At 38.6% G+C, this 21,248-nt stretch overlaps 1 protein-coding gene across 2 annotated transcripts in view; it reads left to right on the forward strand.

Annotated features, from left to right (window-relative positions):
• Positions 1 to 21,248, forward strand: part of Mbd5 (methyl-CpG binding domain protein 5) — a 137,223-nt gene that overhangs the window by 64,743 nt on the left and 51,232 nt on the right. The window contains exons 3-6 of one of the 2 annotated variants that reach the window (XM_032903262.1): positions 4,715 to 4,971; positions 5,073 to 5,381; positions 9,356 to 9,458; positions 15,451 to 17,586. In XM_032903262.1, the coding sequence (XP_032759153.1) occupies positions 9,419 to 9,458; positions 15,451 to 17,586 (2,176 nt within the window). In that variant the 5' untranslated portion in view covers positions 4,715 to 4,971; positions 5,073 to 5,381; positions 9,356 to 9,418. Of the gene's footprint in view, positions 1 to 4,714; positions 4,972 to 5,072; positions 5,382 to 9,355; positions 9,459 to 10,451; positions 10,633 to 15,450; positions 17,587 to 21,248 lie in introns of those variants that run through there. The other variant, XM_032903263.1, reaches the window with a different exon arrangement.

Consider the following 21,248-nt stretch of genomic DNA (forward strand, 5'->3'; position numbering starts at 1 on the left):
ATAAGAATTTCAAGTCTCTGAAGAAAGAAATTGAAAAAGATCTCAGAAGATGGAAAGATCTCCCATGCTCATGGATTGGCAGGATTAATATAGTAAAAATGGCCATTTTACCAAAAGCGATCTACAGATTCAATGCAATCCCCATCAAAATACCAGTCCAATTCTTCAAAGAGTTAGACAGAACAATCTGCAAATTCATCTGGAATAACAAAAAACCCAGGATAGCTAAAACTATCCTCAACAATAAAAGGACTTCTGGGGGAATCACTATCCCTGAACTCAAGCAGTATTACAGAGCAATAGTGATAAAAACTGCATGGTATTGGTACAGAGACAGACAGATAGTCCAGTGGAATAGAATTGAAGACCCAGAAATGAACCCACACACCTACGGTCACTTGGTTTTTGACAAAGGAGCCAAAACCATCCAATGGAAAAAAGATAGCATTTTCAGCAAATGGTGCTGGTTCAACTGGAGGTCAGCATGTAGAACACTCCTCCATTGTTGGTGGGATTGCAGACTGGTACAACCATTCTGGAAATCAGCCTGGAGGTTCCTCAGAAAATTGGACATTGAACTACCTGAGGACCCAGCTCTTGGTCCATTTTGGCATATATCCAAAAGATGCCCCAACATATAACAAAAACACATGCTCCACTATGTTCATAGCAGCCTTATTTATAATAGCCAGAAGCTGGAAAGAACCCAGATGCCCCTCAACAGAGGAATGGATAGAGAAAATGTGGCACATCTACACAATGGAGTACTACTCAGCTATCAAAAACAATGACTTTATGAAATTCATAGGCAAATGGATGGAACTGGAGAATATCATCCTGAATGAGGTAACCCAATCACAGAAAAACACACATGGTATGCACTCATTGATAAGTGGCTATTAGCCCAAAATGCTTGAATTACCCTAGATGCACAGAACACATGAAACTCAAGAAGGATGACCAAAATGGGAATGCCTCACCTTTTTTTAAAAGGGGGGAACAAGAATACCCTTGAAGGAAATAGGGAGGGCAAAGTTTAAACAGAGACAGAAGGAACACCCATTCAGAGCCTGCCCCACATGTGGCCCATACATATACAGCCACCCAATTAGACAAGATGGATGAAGCAAAGAAGTGCAGGCAGACAGGAACCCGGATGTAGATCTCCCCAAGAGACACAGCCAGAATACAGCAAATACATAGGTGAATGCCACATTCAAACCACTGAACTGAGAATGGGACCCCTGTTGAAGGAATCAGAGAAAGGATTGGAAGAGCTTGAAGGGGCTTGAGATCCCATATGAACAACAATGCCAACCAACCAGAGTTTCCAGGGACTAAGCCACTACCCAAAGACTAATGGACTGACCCTGGGCTCCATCCTCATAGGTAGCAATGAATAGCCTAGTAAGAGCACCAGTGGAAGGGGAAGCCCTTGGTCCTGCCAAGGCTGGACCCCCAGTGAACGTGATTGTTGGGGGGAGGGCGGTAATTGGGGGAGGATAGGGAGGGGAAGCCCATATAGAAGTGGAGGGGGAGGGGTTAGGGGGATGTTGGCCTGGATACCGGGAAAGGGAATAACAATTGAAATGTAAATAAGAAATATCCAAATTAATAAAGATGAAAAAAATTTTAATATAAAAATAAAAATAAATAAAAAATGAAATAAGAATGAAAAAAAAAGTCTAAGGAACAAACCAACATCATAGTATTGTCCTCTGACCTCTGTATACATGCATGTGGGCCCACATATATCCTATACAAGTATGCAACTAGATCTTATTAAAAATATTAAATGGATTTAGTTTATATGTCTACAACAGAAATACAAATATCTGAAGAGAAAGTTTTCCCCAAAAATGCCAAATTCTAAGGAGCAAGCTGTTTAATTGTACATATTTGTAACACAGATGTAACAGTATACATATTGCTTATGTAGAGTCATAAAAATAAACAAATACAAACCAGAATAACTAATGGCAGTGGTCACCTGAAGAGAAAAAAGGATGATGAGCTAGAATGAGAAATGAAGTGGTTAATTGGAGATAGTACTTAACTAGGTCTACACTGATTTCTTGAGAGACTTGAGGCCCAAGGCGAGGGGAGCACTAGTGTAATGAGAAGGGAGACGTCTTCTTAGAGAAGGGGGAGGGGGGAATGGGATGAGGAACTCTGGGAGGGCAGATCAGGAGGTGGGCAATGACTGGATTTGTTTTTTTTAAAAAGGGTAATTAAAAAAAGAAATAAAATACCCAAAGATAATATTACTCATCTCACATTGTTACTATGAACATTACTGACATTTGTCATATTGTGACCATCATTATCATTGTGAGACTCATAACAATAGTACTCGTGAAATAAAATATATGCATAATCTATGTTTAAAATGTATGTATATTGGAATCTGACTACACTGTAAAAATAGTGGCAATACATTGTTGTTTACTATGGTAAACTATTTTAATGTGTACTTTAACATATCTAGAAGCAAAAACTGAAATATGCAATTATATAATAGATATTAGTGAAATTATGGCTCAATTTTTAATTTTATCTTCATGCTTCCACATAAACACCTTAACACAAAATATTATACTAATTATTCTGTTACTCTGTGTAGGCTACTAAATTTAAATGGCTTCTAAACAACAGAACTGTGTTTCTTACCATTCCTAAGTCTGCGAAATACAAAATCAAGTCAGCTTCATGTGCAGTATTGTTTGAGAGGTCCCCTGCTATTCTATACGTGCCTGTCTTTTCACTGTAACCTTGCAGAGTTGGAGAGATCCTTCTCAGCCCCACCATGAACTTGATCACCTTTCAAATACTCATTTCCTGATGCCATCATCAGCTAAACCAGAAAGTCAAATTCTCCACCTTGGGAATACACAGATATTCGTACAATAGCATTTACAGTCTTTGTATTCCTAGAACACAGAGCAGTGCATAGTACTTGCTGACTGCTCTTTGAGTATTTAATAAAATATATAAACACAGTTGTAGTCAAAAGTGCAATGAAAGGAAAACAAAGTTAGAAAAAATACTGAACCTGAAAGTGGGTCATTTATGTAAGAAGTGTAGCACGAGAGATGGAGCCTGGTGATACAATTTCCAGTTCCAGTCCCAGCCCCACTGGAACTGTCACTATGTGGCACTCTTTTCACACACTGAACTTTTCCCAGTTATTAGGAAAATTCCCTACTTCCACTTGTCTACCATTGTTTGCCATACCTGGAAACACAGTTCTGCTTTTCAGTGAAATGAGTGTGTGCTTCAGCACACCGCCTTTCCCCGTCTCTGAGCCAAGGCACACAAAGCACATGCCTAAATCCACAGCAGCCTTCACTCACAGGCTTCTTGCTTTCCTGATGGAAGACCTCTGAGTGATTTTAGGCCAGATTAAATATCTAGAGTCTGAGGATGGAGATTGACTAGGTGTGTCCCTCCTTGTGCCGTTTAACTCTTGGAGTTCTAGCTACTTATTACTTGACAATATGTTAATCTCTCACTTAAATCTTTTGAAACTGGTTTAAAACCTATCTGAATCCTGTCATTTGTGAATTATGCTCTCTCTGGGAACTTTTTGATAATGAACCACATGTCCTATTCTTAAAATACTAGGACAATATTATTCATTTTTAATATGGTTTCATGGCTTCTGTGATATGACTCTATAGTACATGTTAAATTGACCACTGAAAGAATTCTTTACAACACAGTTGAACTGTGACACCACATTCTCCATAGTATTGAAAGACTAAATAAAATCTTTTTAAATTTACTTATTTTTATCTAATTGCTTTATCAAAATTTCCTATGATCCCTGATGTTTTAGTCAGTGTCTTTTTCAATAAAGAAGTTTAGAGAGTACACCACAATATAAGAGGTTTTAGAAAATCTTGACTAAATCAAATGTAGGAGAAAACTTTCCTTTACATTTAGAAATGTATAATTTTTTTATTTCTTACTACTATTTCCTTCAAAAAGAAAAATTTAGTACAATATAATGATTAGAGAAGAAAGCTTAATCATAGCTGAATTTAATAATAAGGAGTAATCAAAATGTGATTTCATTAACATGTTTTTCTGGTAGACAAGTCATGAAAGGTGATGGGTATATTTTTATTTCAAGTTCAAGGAAGAAAGAGTGAGCAACCATAATTTTGGATCTATTCCAAGTAATTAAAAAGTTGCTTGTAGTGAAAAATAAATCAAATGATTTAATTACAGTAAATGGATCAATCTGTAAGAAAACAAATTTGCTAGAATTAGCCTCTCCCAGGGACCAGCCCCTTAATAGTTGCCCAATGTAGAATGGTCAGCCCTGAAACCATGTTACCAAACAACAAAAAAGAACTCAGCAGAGTGTGTGTGTGTGTGTGTGTGTGTGTGTGTGTGTGTGTGTGTGTGTGTGTGTGTGTGTGTGTGTACACAGAAAAATGAAGCTATCAGCTTGAGAGTGACGGGGGAGAGTTGTCCGTGGGAGGAGTTTGAGGGGAGGTAGATGGTAGGAGCTGGAGGAAGGAAAGGGAAGAGGAAAGTGATATTATTCTATTTCAATTAAAAACACTGTAAGGTAACTTTATAAAGAAAAAAAAAAACAACAGAGAACACAAAAGTGGCCAGGTACATTTAGAAGTTTTATTTAACTAATGTGGCTTCTCAATTTTCAACATTAAATGTGCAGCTTATGTATTTACATATATTTCAGACTACATTGATGGAATTTTGAAGTCATGAAAACATCAGATGAACCAGCCTGCAACACCTTGGATTCACATTGGAAAATGAAGTGGAAGCTTAAAGAATGTGGCCTTTAAAGGCGGGCAGTACTGGAGACATTAACTGGCTGGTGGTGTCAAGGCAGACCAGATCCTAGACATAGAGGTTATCTTAGTCCAGTATCAAGGTTCAGGACAAAATGTACAACTAAAAACTTTTCATCCCTTCCTCTTCTGCTTCAGACAGGTACCAGCATAGGTGAATTATGATTTTCCCTGGTTGAGAGTGTTTGGTTTTGCCTATGTAGACCATGCCTAGGAATGAAATACTTCTTTTATTTAATATAGATTATAATGGGAAACACTTTCACAATGGCTGATTTCAAGGACTTGGTTCCAAACTGAGCCGAAGTTTCCCGATGTACTTCGTAGTCCGGGAAAACTGTGCTATGCTGGCCCAGTTTTGAAAGGCCACCATGCTCTGTAATAGAAGGATATCATCTTTTTGCTGATATCTTTGGAGCGCCCCAAGCAGACACAGAAAATGAATGGAGGCAAAGAGTGTGACGGAGGAGACAAGGAAGGAGGTCTTCCGGCTATCCAGGTTCCCGTGGGTTGGCAGCGTCGTGTGGACCATAATGGCGTGCTTTACATCAGGTGAGCTCTCATTATCTCTTACCTCCAAGTGTACAGTTTCAAGATGAAGGCAGTAAAAGACTGATCCTCTGTAAGGGAACAAAAGGTTTTGACTGACAGCACCTAACATAGACGAATAAATGACCTCTGTGCTAGAAATACACAAGAATTTTTCCTCTGTGCTGTTTAGCAACGTAAATTTCCTTAGATTATTGAAGAGAATCTTTATGTATTACTTTTGTCTGTGTGAAGTTATCTTTCTGCTTCTCTGTAATAATGATAAAGAAAATGCAAAGCTTTCTAAAAGGAATCTAAACAAGAATACTATATTCACAGGAGAATGTAAAATACTGGAAATAGACCCAACATCTCATTTTAAAAGTCATCCTGCTACAGAATACTCCATCTAGCCTTTCTGAAGCTAATTAGCAATTTTCATTGTTAGACCTTTTAGCTTAAAGTAACTTTTACCTTTTCTGTAAGATTTTTAATCATTTTTCTTACTGTAATAGCAAAAACAAAGTCATGATGCTCATGTTTTTGGCAAGCATATAAATGCGTGTGTGTGTGTGTGTGTGTGAGAGAGAGAGAGAGAGAGAGAGAGAGAGAGAGAGAGAGAGAGAGAGAGAAATCTAGAGAGAACTAGAAGAAAATGAATGGAATAAATTGTCTGGCTGTTAATAAAGTTTTAGCTCCCTACCTAGGAATGGTGCCCCATTTCTTTAACCTTAGTGTTTGGGAGGGAGAGGCAGGTGAACTCTCTGTGAGTTCAAGAGGACCTTGGTCTACATAGCAAGTTCTAGACCATCCAGTGCTACACAATGAGTCCAATTCTTTAAGAAATAAAATAAAATTAGCCTTCTTTATTTAGCTATTGATGCCTAAATTTATTTATAGTTTTTTAATAAGTAATGACAGATTGGATACGTACATTTTTGTGATACACTTCAAAATGGAAATATTTACAAGATACAGCACATAGTGGTGATATGGGTTTCAGCGTGGCTTTTGTAACCTAACTTCAACAGAATTCTTCAGTTCTACAAAGATACATATATTTGGTGGGCATTATGGTGCATGCCTATAATCTTAAAATTTATGATATAGAGGTAGGAAGACTAGGGCGTTAGAGCAGGCTTTGACTACACAGTGCGTTAAATCAGTGGGGATACCAGAAACCCTATCCTTACAAAGACAAAGTAAAAACCAAAAATATATGAATGCAATATTCTTTGAATGAATGAGATATTCTTTGATATGTAAATATAAAAAATCATATGCCATAACTCAAGAAGGCAGTTTAGATATGAATTTGTTTGGTTTGGGTAAGAAGTTTCTTGAGATAAACTTAATTCCAATTGAAATTTCTTTGTCAGATATATTTCTTTTTTTTCTGTAATTTTAAAGGTGTTCCCTGTTCATTTACTGAAGGAATAAAAAAAAGTAGGGAATGTGTAGTCTAGCCCATGAAAATAAGATACACAAACACTCATGATTAATTTCCTCAAAGTATTCCTACTGTCACCACTGTTCATAGATTGCCAGAAATACCTTATTACTAATACAACACTGCACATTATCAGAGACATGTTTGTATTCATGTTGTTCAAGATCTATAAAGGAAAAAAAAAGTACATACAACCTGGACCAAGTGATTCAAAGTCTTGATAACTATTATGAAATCAACTTTTCACATCACTTTGACCAAAAGTCAGGTTAAGTCTAGGAGTAAAAAAAAAAAAAACAAATTAAAGTCTAAGAATTCACAGTGACCTTGTGCATGAGTTTCCAAATCTCCCTAGTCTTGAATGTCTGATAATCCTCTCAGTATAATGTCTTCAAATCAAATCTGAACACCAAGAATTCTTAGAGAACTTCCCAGATAAGGTAAATGTTTTCCAGTTAAATCAAGCCAACATGGGTCTGATCTGTTTGGCTGATGCCAGTTAAATCACTGCTGGAACATTAGTGGGAAGTTAGCCCACCTTCTGCTGCTCCCGTCCACACACAGCTGCCTGCACACAGTCCTGCACACAGCTGCTGCCTGCACACAGTCCTGCACACACCTGCTGCCTGGACACAGTCCTGCACACAGCTGCTGCCTGCACACAGTCCTGCACACAGCTGCTGCCTGCACAGTCCCTGCACACAGCTGCTGCCTGCACACAGTCCTGCACACACTGCTGCCTGCACACAGTCCTGCACACAGCTGCCTGCACACAGTCCTGCACACAGCTGCCTGCACACAGTCCCCTGCACACCCTGCTGCCTGCACACAGTCCTGCACACAGCTGCCTGAACACAGCCCTGCACACAGCTGCCTGCACACAGTCCTGCACACAGCTGCCTGCACACAGTCCTGCACACAGCTGCCTGCACACAGTCCTGCACACAGCTGCCTGAACACAGTCCTGCACACAGCTGCACACAGCTGCCTGAACACAGTCCTGCACACCTGCTGCCTGCACACAGTCCTGCACACAGCTGCCTGAACACAGTCCTGCACACAGCTGCCTGAACACAGTCCTGCACACCTGCTGCCTGCACACAGTCCTGCACACAGCTGCCTGAACACAGTCCTGCACACAGCTGCCTGAACACAGTCCTGCACACCTGCTGCCTGCACACAGTCCTGCACACAGCTGCTGCCTGCACAGTCCTGCACACAGCTGCCTGAACACAGTCCTGCACACAGCTGCCTGAACACAGTCCTGCACACCTGCCTGCCTGCACCCAGTCCTGCACACAGCTGCTGCCTGCACACAGTCCTGCACACAGCTGCCTGCACACAGCTGCTGCCTGCACACAGTCCTGCACACAGCTGCCTGCACACAGCTGCTGCCTGCACACAGCTGCCTGCACACAGCTGCTGCCTGCACACAGTCCTGCACACAGTCCTGCACACAGTCCTGCACACAGCTCACCTCTGGGTTAGTTTCCAGCCTTCCCTGCCTCGTGGCACAGAGGCTTCATGTTAGTTAAGCTTGCCACCTGTTTCCAATCCTTTCAGCGTTATCTGTGATTCAAGACATAACTATTTTTACATTAATTATTATTACCAAAAGTTAATTAAAGAGCTACAACTGAAGAAAAAAGACTGAACTGAGTATTAGGGAAGTATTTTTAAAGTGTCTGGAGTATTCTTAATAGACTTTAGGAATTCTTCACTTTAGGCTAAATTTTACAATTAAATCTCTCTAGGTTGCCATCCATACACTTTGTTTTAAGTAAAATATTGAGCGGTTTCTTTGTATTAAATGTACTAATTCTTCATGAGAGAAAAACAATATCTTTTAGTTACATTGTTTATCAAGATTATCAGACCTATAAAGGCATCTGTGCCTCTGTCTGCTACAGTGAAATTCCAGTCTACAATGTGAAATTATTATTCTTTCTTGTCATCTAAAACACCCTAAATAGATCACTTAAGATGGAGAATTTTTTTAGACTTTTTCTTTGTGCCAAAGTAACTTGTATAATTTTTTATGAACACAGCATAAGTTGCCTCTTAACATAGCCCATTTCAAGTACTGTTTCAGTGGAGGCAGAAGTGATGGTTTGCATGCTGCCATTTCCCTTTTTCCTCAGCCAGCTTAAAGCAGATCTCATGGTTCAAATGAAAAACATTACCGTTGCGTCTTTTTCCTCTTCCTTTCTTACTTGTTAATGTCCTTTCCTAAGTATAGGAGTTTCCCTTCTTTAATCCAACCCAAGGTTTTCAAAATATGTTGTCTCATTTTCTATGAAAATATGTATTTTCCTGAAAAATATTTCAATTCCAAAGAAAGAAACAGTGTTAACATCTGTAATTTAGTAGCTAACATAATACTGGAAATAAAATGACTTTCTATACTAGGAAAATACTATCTTATAAAGGACCAATAAGTCTATCAATTTTACTTTCTTAAAAAAATATACATTTTTCTTTAAAAAAGCATATACATTTATGTATGTAGTCAGATTGTTTGCTGATGTTTTTCTAAACTATTTTACAGCCCCAGTGGGTCTCTGTTATCTTGCTTGGACCAGGTTAAGACATACCTGCTTACTGATGGAACATGCAAGTGTGGCTTGGAGTGTCCTCTTATTCTTCCCAAGGTAACCGTTTCACAGCAGCGCTACAGCAGCGTTGCAGTCTGGGTTTGGGGTCAATCATTTCATGTATTTGCCTTTCTCATCTGGCGTCTCACTTCTACCTTAGTATTCACTTCAGTTATTTCGTGTGCACTTTGGAATGCTTAAAGATTGTGAAACAAATAATTTGATTCGTTTTCAAAGGTGACATATTGCCTCTTTCATTGGAGCTTTGCTTATAGTACAGGGTGTTTATTTCACTACTATGGCTACTCAAATCTGTAACGTTCTTTTTGCACTGGTATTGGTAAATCTGCCACAGATGCTCTTAAAAATCACAAAGTTCAACTCTCATTGTAAAAATATGAAGCAATTTTACTGCTTTACAAACTAAAAAAGCAATATAATTTAAAATGGTGAATATTACTTGGAATAAAATAAATATTCTCTGATATGTATATTTGGTACTAATTTTAAAACTAAAGATTAATAAACACCTTTTTCTTTTTGTATACTACCATATTTTAAAAGAAATTTATATAATAAGAATTTTTGACGTACAATAGATTTTTAGATCAGCAAGAGGTAATATTAATGTAGCAATCAGAGTAAGCAACAGGGAGAGTAACAACCCGGGATGTTGTGGCAAAAATAGGGATGCAGGATGCTGTGGCTTTTCACGTTTTTCACAGTGTGCTCCATTTGTTTCTGTGCTGTCACGCCGTCAGGAAGTACCTAAATTATAAACATTATTAGATTTTATACCCTTCCCTGTCTTTAATTAAATTAACTATCATAAAATTTGTATAATTTTCATTGTCTGTCACTAAAAAAATACTATTTGGCCAGAAGTATTTTTAAATTATGTAAAGTTGTTTTCCTTCCATTTAAAACCTTAAAGGCTTAATTCCTATTTGTAGTTTAATCTATGCACAGCATTTCTCTGTGTAAACAAGAGGTTTTTCTATTAAATGTTTCATAGACATACTATAAACAGAATCTGTGGTTTTTTTCCAGGTGTTTAATTTTGATCCTGGAGCTGCTGTGAAGCAGAGAACTGCAGAAGATGTTAAGGCAGATGATGATGTCACAAAGCTATGCATACATAAGAGAAAAATCATTGCAGTGGCCACACTCCATAAAAGCATGGAGGCCCCACATCCTTCTCTGGTGCTCACCAGTCCTGGAGGAGGAACAAGTATGTAATATTGTTGCAGGGCTAGGAAATCTCCTGACTCCATTCTAAGAGAAAGGATAGCTAGAAATCGCCATGCAAGGGATTTCTTAGTCTCTGTTTTGAACATCCACAGTTTTGTGTGTTCTAACATTTTGAGTATAAACAGCAAATTCTCTTTGAAAAAAATTAGCATGGATATGTTTTTCAAATATTCTTATTCATAACATACAGTTGCATAGTCAAAATCAATACTAACCAGCAAATTAAAATTAAAATTCTGTGTCTCTGCATACAGAAAAGCTAACGGAATAAAGGCTACATTGTTTTATAGAAAACATCCACTTATATAGGGCTAGATTTCAGTGGATAAGATCAAGTTCCAAATATAGCTTACCAATATTATTAGAAGTCTGTTTTATCTTATTATGTTTTATTTTTTTATTATTATCCCTTAGAAGCCTGTTTTCTAATGGGAAACAGATAGGGGGTGGATCCAGATGGGAGGGGAGAAACTGGGGAGGGGGGGTGCTAGGGGAAACTGTAGCCAGCATATAATACATGAAAATGTCCATTTTCAATCACAGTCAAATAAAAAGAAATTAACCATGTTGCTTTTTTGTTAGTCATAATAGCTATTTATTAAGCACCTACCCACATTCAAATCACTTGGCCAAGAGTTTTTTTATAGCACACTCTGACAACACACACTCTCTCTCTCTCTCTCTCTCTCTCTCTCTCTCTTCCCCCCTCCTTCCTTTTTAAGTAAAATGTTAGCACATTTGTGTATGAAGTGTGTTTGTGTAGACGTGGACATGCATGGTCACAGTACATATGTGACAGTCAGAAGGCACCTTACAAAAGTCAGTTCTCTCTCACAAGCTCAGGTTGTGAAGCCTGGTGGCAAGTGCCTTACCCACTGAGCCGCCTCCCCAGCCCTGACACTCTCCTTTGTAAGAAATTGCCAAGGTACAGAACAGTGCCAGGGTATTTGCTGAATTCTCCTATGCTGTGAAGTTTGCTCTTCCAGGCTGTACATAAATATTCTTGCTAACATCAGAATCTCCCTGATGAAGAAGGATATAGTATCATCTGTATGTTGAGGTAAAGGATATTCCCCTGTGCCACTCACCACAATCCAGTGATGCCAGTAAAATTCTAGGAGCTAATCTGTAGCCTGTATTCAAATTCCTTTTATTTTACTACTAATAACCCTGCTAGCATTAAAAGTTCGATCCTGTTTTAGAATCTAGAATATAACCCGAGATTGTATACTGTAATTAGCTTTTACATTTCTTTAATCTTCAATTCCCAGCTTGTGTCAATCTCTCATGACATTGACATTTTTTTTTAGGCACATGGGCTAGCTTTGCAGAATGTTCCTCAGTGTGGATTTCTTCACTGTTTCCTCATATTACATTTATGCCCAAATTTGGTAGGAATGATGTGTGAATGATGTCCTATCTTCTTCAACAAGCACATAATGTCATCTAATCCTGTGTTGGTTCTGATTACTTGCTTGAAGATTTGGTCCATTTGACTTTCTCACTGTGAGGGTATAGAGATTCTCCCTCCCCCCACCCCCCAATGATCAATTTGTACTCTGTGGGATCACTTGAGGCTGAGGAACTTCTGCTCATAACATTCATGTGAACTACCTTCAAAATAGTATAGGCTGACATTGAAACAGTAACTCAACAAATGTAAGTAAGCTCCTAAGTGTCTGTCTGACGGATGGCTGATTCTGCTCTGCAGAGTTCTGAAAAATATCCCCGTGATGTATCGAACCGTCGTCACCCAAGGCTGTACGGCAGAACTCATGTCAGCACTACTCTGAAAAGTGATTTACATATAAAAAGAATAGAAACCTTATTCCGTAATTATATACCATATTTAGTGTGCCATAAATAGTGGGTGGCATGGAAAATAATCTGAGTTGAGTGGGAGATTAATAATAAGAAAACTGGAGCCAAACCAATGAGAGGCCTGGATGTAAGAATATTTGCATATCATACTCATAACTATAAGGACTCAGGCCAAGACTGCAGAGAAAGAAAAATTGGTATTTAGTTGCTGTTAGCATAGAGCTTCTGTACAATAACCCACTAACTTTGAACAAGGAATGATCAAAAGAATTGTTCCACTGAAATAGAGAAAAAAAAATCTTTCAGGGAACTTATTTCCTAACAAGGTGTAGGTTCTTAAATTCAAATTGGCTCCAGCATTATAAATGTACATTTGATAGTAATAAGTTATTTAAAATATAACCCTGCCCTGACACCTTAGCATAGCGATTACCACTTTGCATGCATTTGGCACATGTGTTGCTTATGCTCTTGTTTTGAGATTTAAGGCTGCCTGTATAGCCAGGCACCACATACATGCCTGGTGCCAGCAGAGGTCAGATAAGGACGTCTGATCTCCTGGAGCTGGAGCTACAGATGTGGTCAGGTGCCATGTGGGCGCTAGGATCTCAACCCAGCCCCTCTGTAAGAGCAGCCAGGGTTCAACTCCAGCTCACACTACTCTTAAACTCGCTGATCACACACCCTCTTGAATCCTGACATTTGCCCGCCTCTGCAATCTGCACTAAAACCCCTAGCAGAATCAGAGTCTAGGACATTTACTATACCTGTACATACAAGGTCAGTTCTTGAGAAGTGTGTTGCATCTCCTTTTAGAGCGGTGTGTTTTGTTGAAGTGCATGGTTTTCCTAGCCTCACACGTAACCTTTGTTTAAGTGATAACTTTATGTTATCATAAACTGAGGTTTAAGTAATTAAGACTTCAGACTTACAGAGCAACTTTCACCTCCCTTTAACATAAATGTTAACTCCATTTCCATTTGTTCTTTTGAATATACTGCATATACTTAACAGTACCTGACTAGCACCAAGATTTGCACTTTCTAACTCTACTTTAGACCCTGTCATTCATCATCAGCCTGACTGTTGTCTATTTAACATTCCTGTTATTTTAAAGATAATAACAATTATCCCCAGATATAGAAGAAATCCTTTCTAAATCACAACTATTAAATAAATTCTGTTAGCTGAATATAAAAAATGCCACTATAATCTGTATCTTAATCATGAGATTATAAATAATTATATAAATATATTGAAATTTTTTTAAATGCAAGCAGGTAACTCAAATTACTATACAGAATGTAGTCCATAGTCTTGCTAGTGATGCTACTACATTTAACTATTCTTACTATCCACCAAGTACCATGAACTGCATATCTTAATCCATTGTTCCTTTAATTAAGAACCTTTAATGATCCCTCTTTAACAATAAAATTAGCCTCAACTAAGTGTATCCTCTGTCTTCTGTTATGTTATTTAGTCCCAACATAATTACTCTTTCAAAGAACCTCTACCATAGTGGAATCAGGAAGTCTACATATTCCAATCGGGACACATGCTCACTCCTCTCCATGCTAGAATCTGTGTGCCCACGGTGGAGAAATGCTGCCTTAAAAGTTATTATATGATTTGACCTGTATACTCTCTTGCAAATAGTAGGAGTTGATTCATTTTAAGTGTGTAATTACCCCTTAAGTGTATCTCTGATTGCAAATGAATCTAAGTATAATTGCTAATATGCTTTTAAGTCTCAAAATAGATATGGCAAATACATAGCATGATTGGTGGCACTTTCATCTCCGTGCCTTAACAGACGTTCTGGCATTTCTCTCAGAGTGCAGCTCTAACGGCATTCCTTTCAACGCAGCTCTCTAGCAGCCAACACAAATTAATGGGGATTTGCATATGAGAAGATTATTTGCCATCTTTGTTTCAGACATGCAACATTATAAAATAAGTATTCTTAGGGCCTTAATTTTTTTTTTTTTAAATCTTAAAATTCTGACATGGTAGGCTGAAAATTCTGTCTGATGGGCCAGCTTGCTTTTGTTGCCTGTATTCTGTCTGATCTCCAAAGGAACTAAAGGGATTCCGAAAAGATGGAGAAATGAACTGATGTGAAAGGGAACACTGGATTGCAAGCCAGTACTGAAGACTCTAACATCCCACCTACGTTGTACATGAGAAGTTCGTCCTTATAAAAGGACTGCAGCATCTTACCCAAGCTGGTTAACTAAAGCTGGTTAACTAAAGCTGGTTAACTTATCTTCACAATAAGAACAAATTAAGGAACTGTATTATGCCAAATTCCAGATGCTTCCTCTCCAAGAAGCTAAGCATGGTTATATCACTGCATGTATTCTTGTTATCGGTGCTGTGATGAGGAACAGAAACCTCATTTACTCAAATCACAGAGACTAGTAGTCTTGCCCTCACAGAGATAAATTCTAGGATAAGAAACTATTTCCATAGTATCTCAGGAGGTTTCAGTCAAGTAACCAAAACACTTACAGAGGAACTCATTGTCTTGTGCAAATAGCAATTCATGTAAGCACCGCACAGATTACGATTTTTTTCTGTTGTGACTGTTCTTAAAAATTGCAAATGCAGCAAAGCAGCAACACTGCCATCACCATCTGGGCTGTCAGTCTTGGTGTTTCAAATTCTCAATATTAAAATGACTAATGTCAGCCTGTACTGATGGTTATGGCCATGCGTTCTTAACTTACAAGGAGTAAACAAGGGTAATAATTAGTTATTTAGACCTTTCAGCAATTAAGGATGAATAATATACTTTGTTTAAATCAAAGTTTAATATAGCTTACAAAATTGTTTTCACAGCGTACAGTTACAGCTTTCACTTGCATTCCCAGGTGCCCTTGTTGCTCCCTCCTCAATTTTCTCTTTTCCTCTCTTCTTCCCAACACAGAATAAATGAGACAACTAACAGAATTCTTTTTCTCTTTCCCATCAGATGCAGCCCCAGCAGTACCTTCCCGGGCGGCAACTCCAAGATCAGCGAGAAACAAGGCTCATGAAGGAATTACAAATTCCGTAATGCCAGAGTGTAAGAATCCTTTCAAGCTAGTGACTGGATCATCGAATGCCATGGGAAGGTTATACATGCAGGACCTGCCTGGAAGCCAGCAGCAGGAACTCCACACTGTCTACCCCCGCCAGAGATTGGGCAGTAGTGAGCACGGACAGAAATCTCCATTTCGTGGCAGCCATGGAGGCCTGCCAAGCCCAGCGTCATCAGGGTCCCAGATCTATGGAGATGGCTCAATCTCTCCAAGGACTGACCCACTTGGAAGCCCTGATGTCTTCACAAGAAATAACCCTGGTTTTCATGGAGCTCCCAATTCCAGTCCTATTCACCTGAATAGGACTCCTCTTTCTCCACCTTCAGTAATGCTACATGGTTCTCCCGTACAGTCATCCTGTGCAATGGCTGGAAGAACTAATATACCTCTTTCCCCAACCTTGACTACAAAGAGTCCAGTAATGAAAAAACCAATGTGTAATTTTTCAGCTAATATGGAAATACCACGAGCAATGTTCCACCACAAACCACCCCAAGGCCCACCTCCCCCTCCTCCACCTTCTTGTGCTCTTCAGAAAAAGCCATTAACATCTGAGAAAGATCCACTTGGCATTCTTGACCCTATTCCTAGTAAACCAGTGAATCAGAACCCAATTATCATTAATCCAACCAGTTTCCATTCAAACGTCCACTCTCAGGTACCTGTGATGAATGTAAGCATGCCTCCTGCTGTTGTTCCTTTGCCAAGTAATCTCCCTTTGCCAACTGTAAAACCTGGTCATATGAATCACGGGAGTCATGTACAAAGAATTCAGCATTCAACTTCAACCTCCCTGTCCCCTTCTCCAGTGACATCCCCAGTGCACATGATGGGGACTGGAATTGGAAGGATTGAGGCATCGCCCCAAAGATCACGCTCATCTTCCACATCATCAGATCATGGAAATTTCATGATGCCACCTGTAGGACCCCAGGCCGCTTGTAGTGGCATAAAGGTTCCACCTAGGTCACCAAGGTCAACAATAGGTTCCCCAAGGCCATCAATGCCATCAAGCCCTTCCACCAAGTCTGATGGACATCATCAGTACAAGGATATCCCTAACCCATTAATTGCTGGAATGAGTAATGTACTCAATACCCCAAGCAGTGCAGCTTTTCCTACTGCACCTGCCGGAAATGGTTCTGTAAAGAGTCAGCCTGGTTTGCTGGGAATGCCTTTAAATCAGATTTTGAACCAGCACAATGCTGCCTCCTTTCCAGCAAGTAGTTTACTCTCAGCAGCAGCCAAAGCACAGCTAGCAAATCAAAACAAACTTGCTGGTAACAACAGTAGCAGCAGTAACAGTTCTGGAGCTGTTGCCAGCAGCGGCAACACTGAAGGACACAGCACTTTAAACACCATGTTCCCTCCGACTGCCAACATGCTTCTCCCAACAGGTGAAGGTCAAAGTGGCCGAGCAGCACTAAGAGATAAGTTGATGTCTCAGCAAAAAGACTCATTACGGAAAAGAAAGCAGCCACCTACCACAGTGTTGAGTTTGCTCAGACAGTCTCAAATGGATAGTTCTGCAGCTCCTAAACCTGGACCTGACTTGCTAAGGAAGCATGGGCAGGGGTCATTTCCCATCAGTTCAATGTCTCAGTTACTACAGTCTATGAGTTGTCAAAGCTCTCACTTGAGTAGCAATAGTACCCCGGGTTGTGGGGGATCAAATACTGCTTTGCCTTGCTCTGCTAACCAGCTGCATTTTCCAGATCCTAATATGAATTCCACTGTTCTTCAGAATTCACTGACACAGAGCATACCTTTAAGAGGGGAAGCCGTGCACTGCCACAATGCAAACACTAACTTTGTTCACAGTAACAGTCCAGTCCCCAACCACCATCTTGCAGGTTTAATAAATCAGATTCAGGCTAGCGGGAACTGTGGGATGCTCAGTCAGTCGGGCATGGCTTTAGGAAACTCATTACATCCCAACCCACCTCAGTCAAGAATTTCAACGTCCTCCACTCCAGTGATACCAAACAGCATTGTTAGCAGCTATAATCAAACAAGTTCTGAAGCAGGTATGATTTTATTAGAAAAAAGTACCCAAAGGTACTAAAGTTTTCTACAGTTTTTAAATTTTTGTACCGAAATATTTATTATGATAAGAGATGTTCCTTTCCCCATTGTGAAAATTCTCTTCATTTCTTTAGTATTTATAATTTTATTTACGGAATGATGGGGACTCGTCTTTTAGAAAGAATACCAACTAAGGGTATTCCATGTGTTTTTGTTATTTGTCGTCCATCTATGTCATTTTGAATATTGTTTGACTTTCGATTGATTTCATAACCATTGGACTGTACATTGCAAAGGAAGCCGCCGAAGGCAAGGTGTCCTGGTTTATGACATGCGTCCTTGGTTTTCATCAACATAGAAGTTATTTATCTAGCTTTGGTTTGTACACAGGTAAATGACGCTCATCTTTGAAAATCCAGAAAGGCAAAAAGAAGTGGATTTTTTTTTTTTTTTTTTTTTTTTGCTGCTCAACAGAAATAGGTCACTGAGTAGGAAAGGGTCACTAGAGGCTGTGTGAAGTAGGAGGTCGTCTTCTAATGTGTTTCTTACCCTAGTTTGCTGTCCTTTACTACTTGTTCAAGAAAATTCAAACATGGATATTGGCTACTTCCTTTTTTAAAAAAAAATAATAATTTAAATTTTCTAATAAAATGAGGCTTGAAAACCTGATTTCCAGAATTTTTTATCATGGAATTGCTTTAAAGTTTCTCATAGAGCTGAGCTATATTTTTAGCATCCCTATTACGGTTTTGGACCCAAATTATTATAAATCTTCATGCACCATTAACAGAGACAAGTTTATACAAAAATAACACATTAGAAAAACTGTGTTTTGTACAATAAAATCTTTAGAAAATGATATAAAAACTGTCTTGGAACACCAGAGAGGTAAATCATTCAAGGAACAGAAAAGTGGATCGTGGAAATATCAGAGAATATACTCAAAATGTGGCACTAATGGTTTCAGACTCCTAGGAAGCAACAAAGAGGAAATGAGAGATGATGGCAGGGAACTAGTATTCATATTTAAAATGAGCAGGATTTAAAAACTAAACCTTCTGAGGTTGGGGCTAGCTCAATGGGAGAGCCCTTGTCCAGCATACACAAGACCCTGAGGTCAATCCTAGCACCGCAAAATAAATAAGCAGATCGCTAGTCCTGATGAGAAAACTGCTGACACTTTGCTAATATGCTACCATGTAGATGTATGTAGGCTTCATAGACCACTGTGCAAGAAGTGTTCCCATCCACATGTCTGTTAAAGGTAAAGTCACATGTTTTCTTTCCTCGTGTGCCACCTTACACTGCCATCTTTCACAGTTTGTGTTTTGTGTTGTTTGGATGTCAGTATTCTATGAAGAACTGCACAAGGATCTCCTGTGTTTAAAAAAAAGAATGCAGGCTTAAAATGATTCGAAATGACTTAGTGCCTTCTTAATATTCTTAGTCTAAGGACTCTTGTGAAACTTTATGTGTTTAAAGGGTGCATAATGGGCTTCCAACTTCTCTCTGACTCGCGTTGTTTTAGCTAATACTGTACAAATAAAAGTTTAATATATGCACGTAGAAATTAAAACAAAAGTAAGTTCGTAAGTGTGTTAAGACGTCCCATATTTATTGAACATGCCTTCGGTCATTTTGATAAAGCATTGTTAGTCGCATTTATTATTCAGCTTTTATACCCTTTATCATAGCTTGCTTCATGTCAGGTCTACGCTCATATGTGCAAATGTATGTGTTTCAATAATGATGTATTTCTATGTTCCTATTGTGGTAAAGACATTTATTTATATTCTTGTTTCTTCTGATTGTCGAGTTTAGACCTATTTTATATAGTCTTGGTCATTTATTTTCTTGTTTCATTTATCCATATAGACATATAACCTATATTTAATTCTAGGGTATCAAGGCACATGGGCTGAAAGTTTATTAATATAAGAAAAGCTTTAGCATATGAATACCTAGAAGACTAATAACAAATGTTGAGCAGTGTGATGCATATGGCTGAGCATGTGTAGGCTAACATCTAGGTCAGTTAAAATTTTGAAAATTTAGACCTAATAAAAAAGACTAATTGTTGTGTAGAGGTCAGCTGGTTATGAAAATGGGTTGATTTACTGATGAACGCTTTTGGTAAGGTAAATAGTGAGAAGGATTTTAATTCCATAATTTTTTGTTAGGAAGTGAATTGTGTCAACTGAATGTACTATCATAATTGCCTAGCATAAATACCTGTTTACACTGGTGTTTGTCCTTTCATTAATACTCATTGATCAGTGATGTTGGGCATTCAGAATGAAGCAAGATAGGACAGTACAACTTTCTTTGTAAGAATAGAGAAAAGCACCTTTTGGTCTTTTTCTAATATTTTGAGGTAAGGTAAATAGCTCATGCTGAACTCAAACTCATGATCTTCCTGTCTTGACCTTCTGAGTGCTGGGATTGAAAGCATGTGCTACCATATTTTATTTGTAAAATGCTGCAAATAGCAATCGTGGATATCGATTATGTGCCAAGTGGGCCACTCATCATTCAGGACCTGTATAGTTGCCCATAGTATATAAAATGTTGTTTTCATTTAACAGATGAGAAACTTGAACTTCAGACAACCTCACTAACCAAAATCTTCTAACTTAGCCAGGATTAGAACTCAGGTTTCTCTTATCCTGAAATACCACCTTCTCAGCTACATAAGTTCATCTGAATTGTTTAGTCTCCAGAATTACTGTTTTCCTTTTCAAATAGTTAGCACATTAAGTCATGTGACAATCCACAGATGTAAATTCTTAATATACTTTTAGATAAAAGCCAGTTCTTTTTGCCTTCTTTCTTTGAAGTCTGGTATCATAGCACACATGATTAGAATGTTTCTATCAGTGCACATGAGCTGTTCAGAGTATCAAGAGAATTCCCTGAATATGTGAACTACACTTGGTAACCTTTCTCACTGACACAGGAACGGGTCCCGTGGGTGATGTTTCTGTAGACCTTTGAAGCAGGATGATGTCAGCTCTCTGAGTCTTGCATGGCATGATGGTACAGTGGCAGACTGATAGGAAGCATGGTCCAATTCTACTTTCCCAGCAAAGCCTAACCACAGGTGACCTTCTCACTCCAGTGCCTTACCCAATCTTTTATATATAATTCAGAAATACCACACAAGGACATTAAGAAATGATTTGCTCTTCAATCAGTAACTAATTTTTAAAATACTTTTTAAATACTTTTTTTATTATGAGCATGTGCCACAGCACACATGTGACCATCAGAAGCAACTCTATGAAGTCCATTCTCACCTTCTCCTGCCACTTCAGTGGGCGCAAGGGTTTGACCTCAAGTGGCTAAGCCTGCATGGCAGATGCCTTTGCCCACTAACCATTCCTCTAGCACCTCAGAATGATGTCCTTTAAGGAGAATCATTCTGTCTTAAACTCTAAAGATGCAAGCCTATATGTGAATTCTATATTCACATTTTTAAGCGTTCAGTTCAGTTAGGAATTGGAAGCAAAAACAGATTATATAAAAAATACTAAATTTCTTTATTCCAAAAACTTCAGACTGTGTGTTTCTTTAATTGTTACTGAACAAAATTAATATATTAAGTTTTGTTATCTTTCCATGAATGTTTCTGAATATTCTATATTGAACTGTGTGCAAGTATCTC

This window comes from Rattus rattus, chromosome 5 (genome assembly GCF_011064425.1).
Source record: "Rattus rattus isolate New Zealand chromosome 5, Rrattus_CSIRO_v1, whole genome shotgun sequence".
Classification (NCBI taxonomy): Eukaryota; Metazoa; Chordata; class Mammalia; order Rodentia; family Muridae; genus Rattus; species Rattus rattus.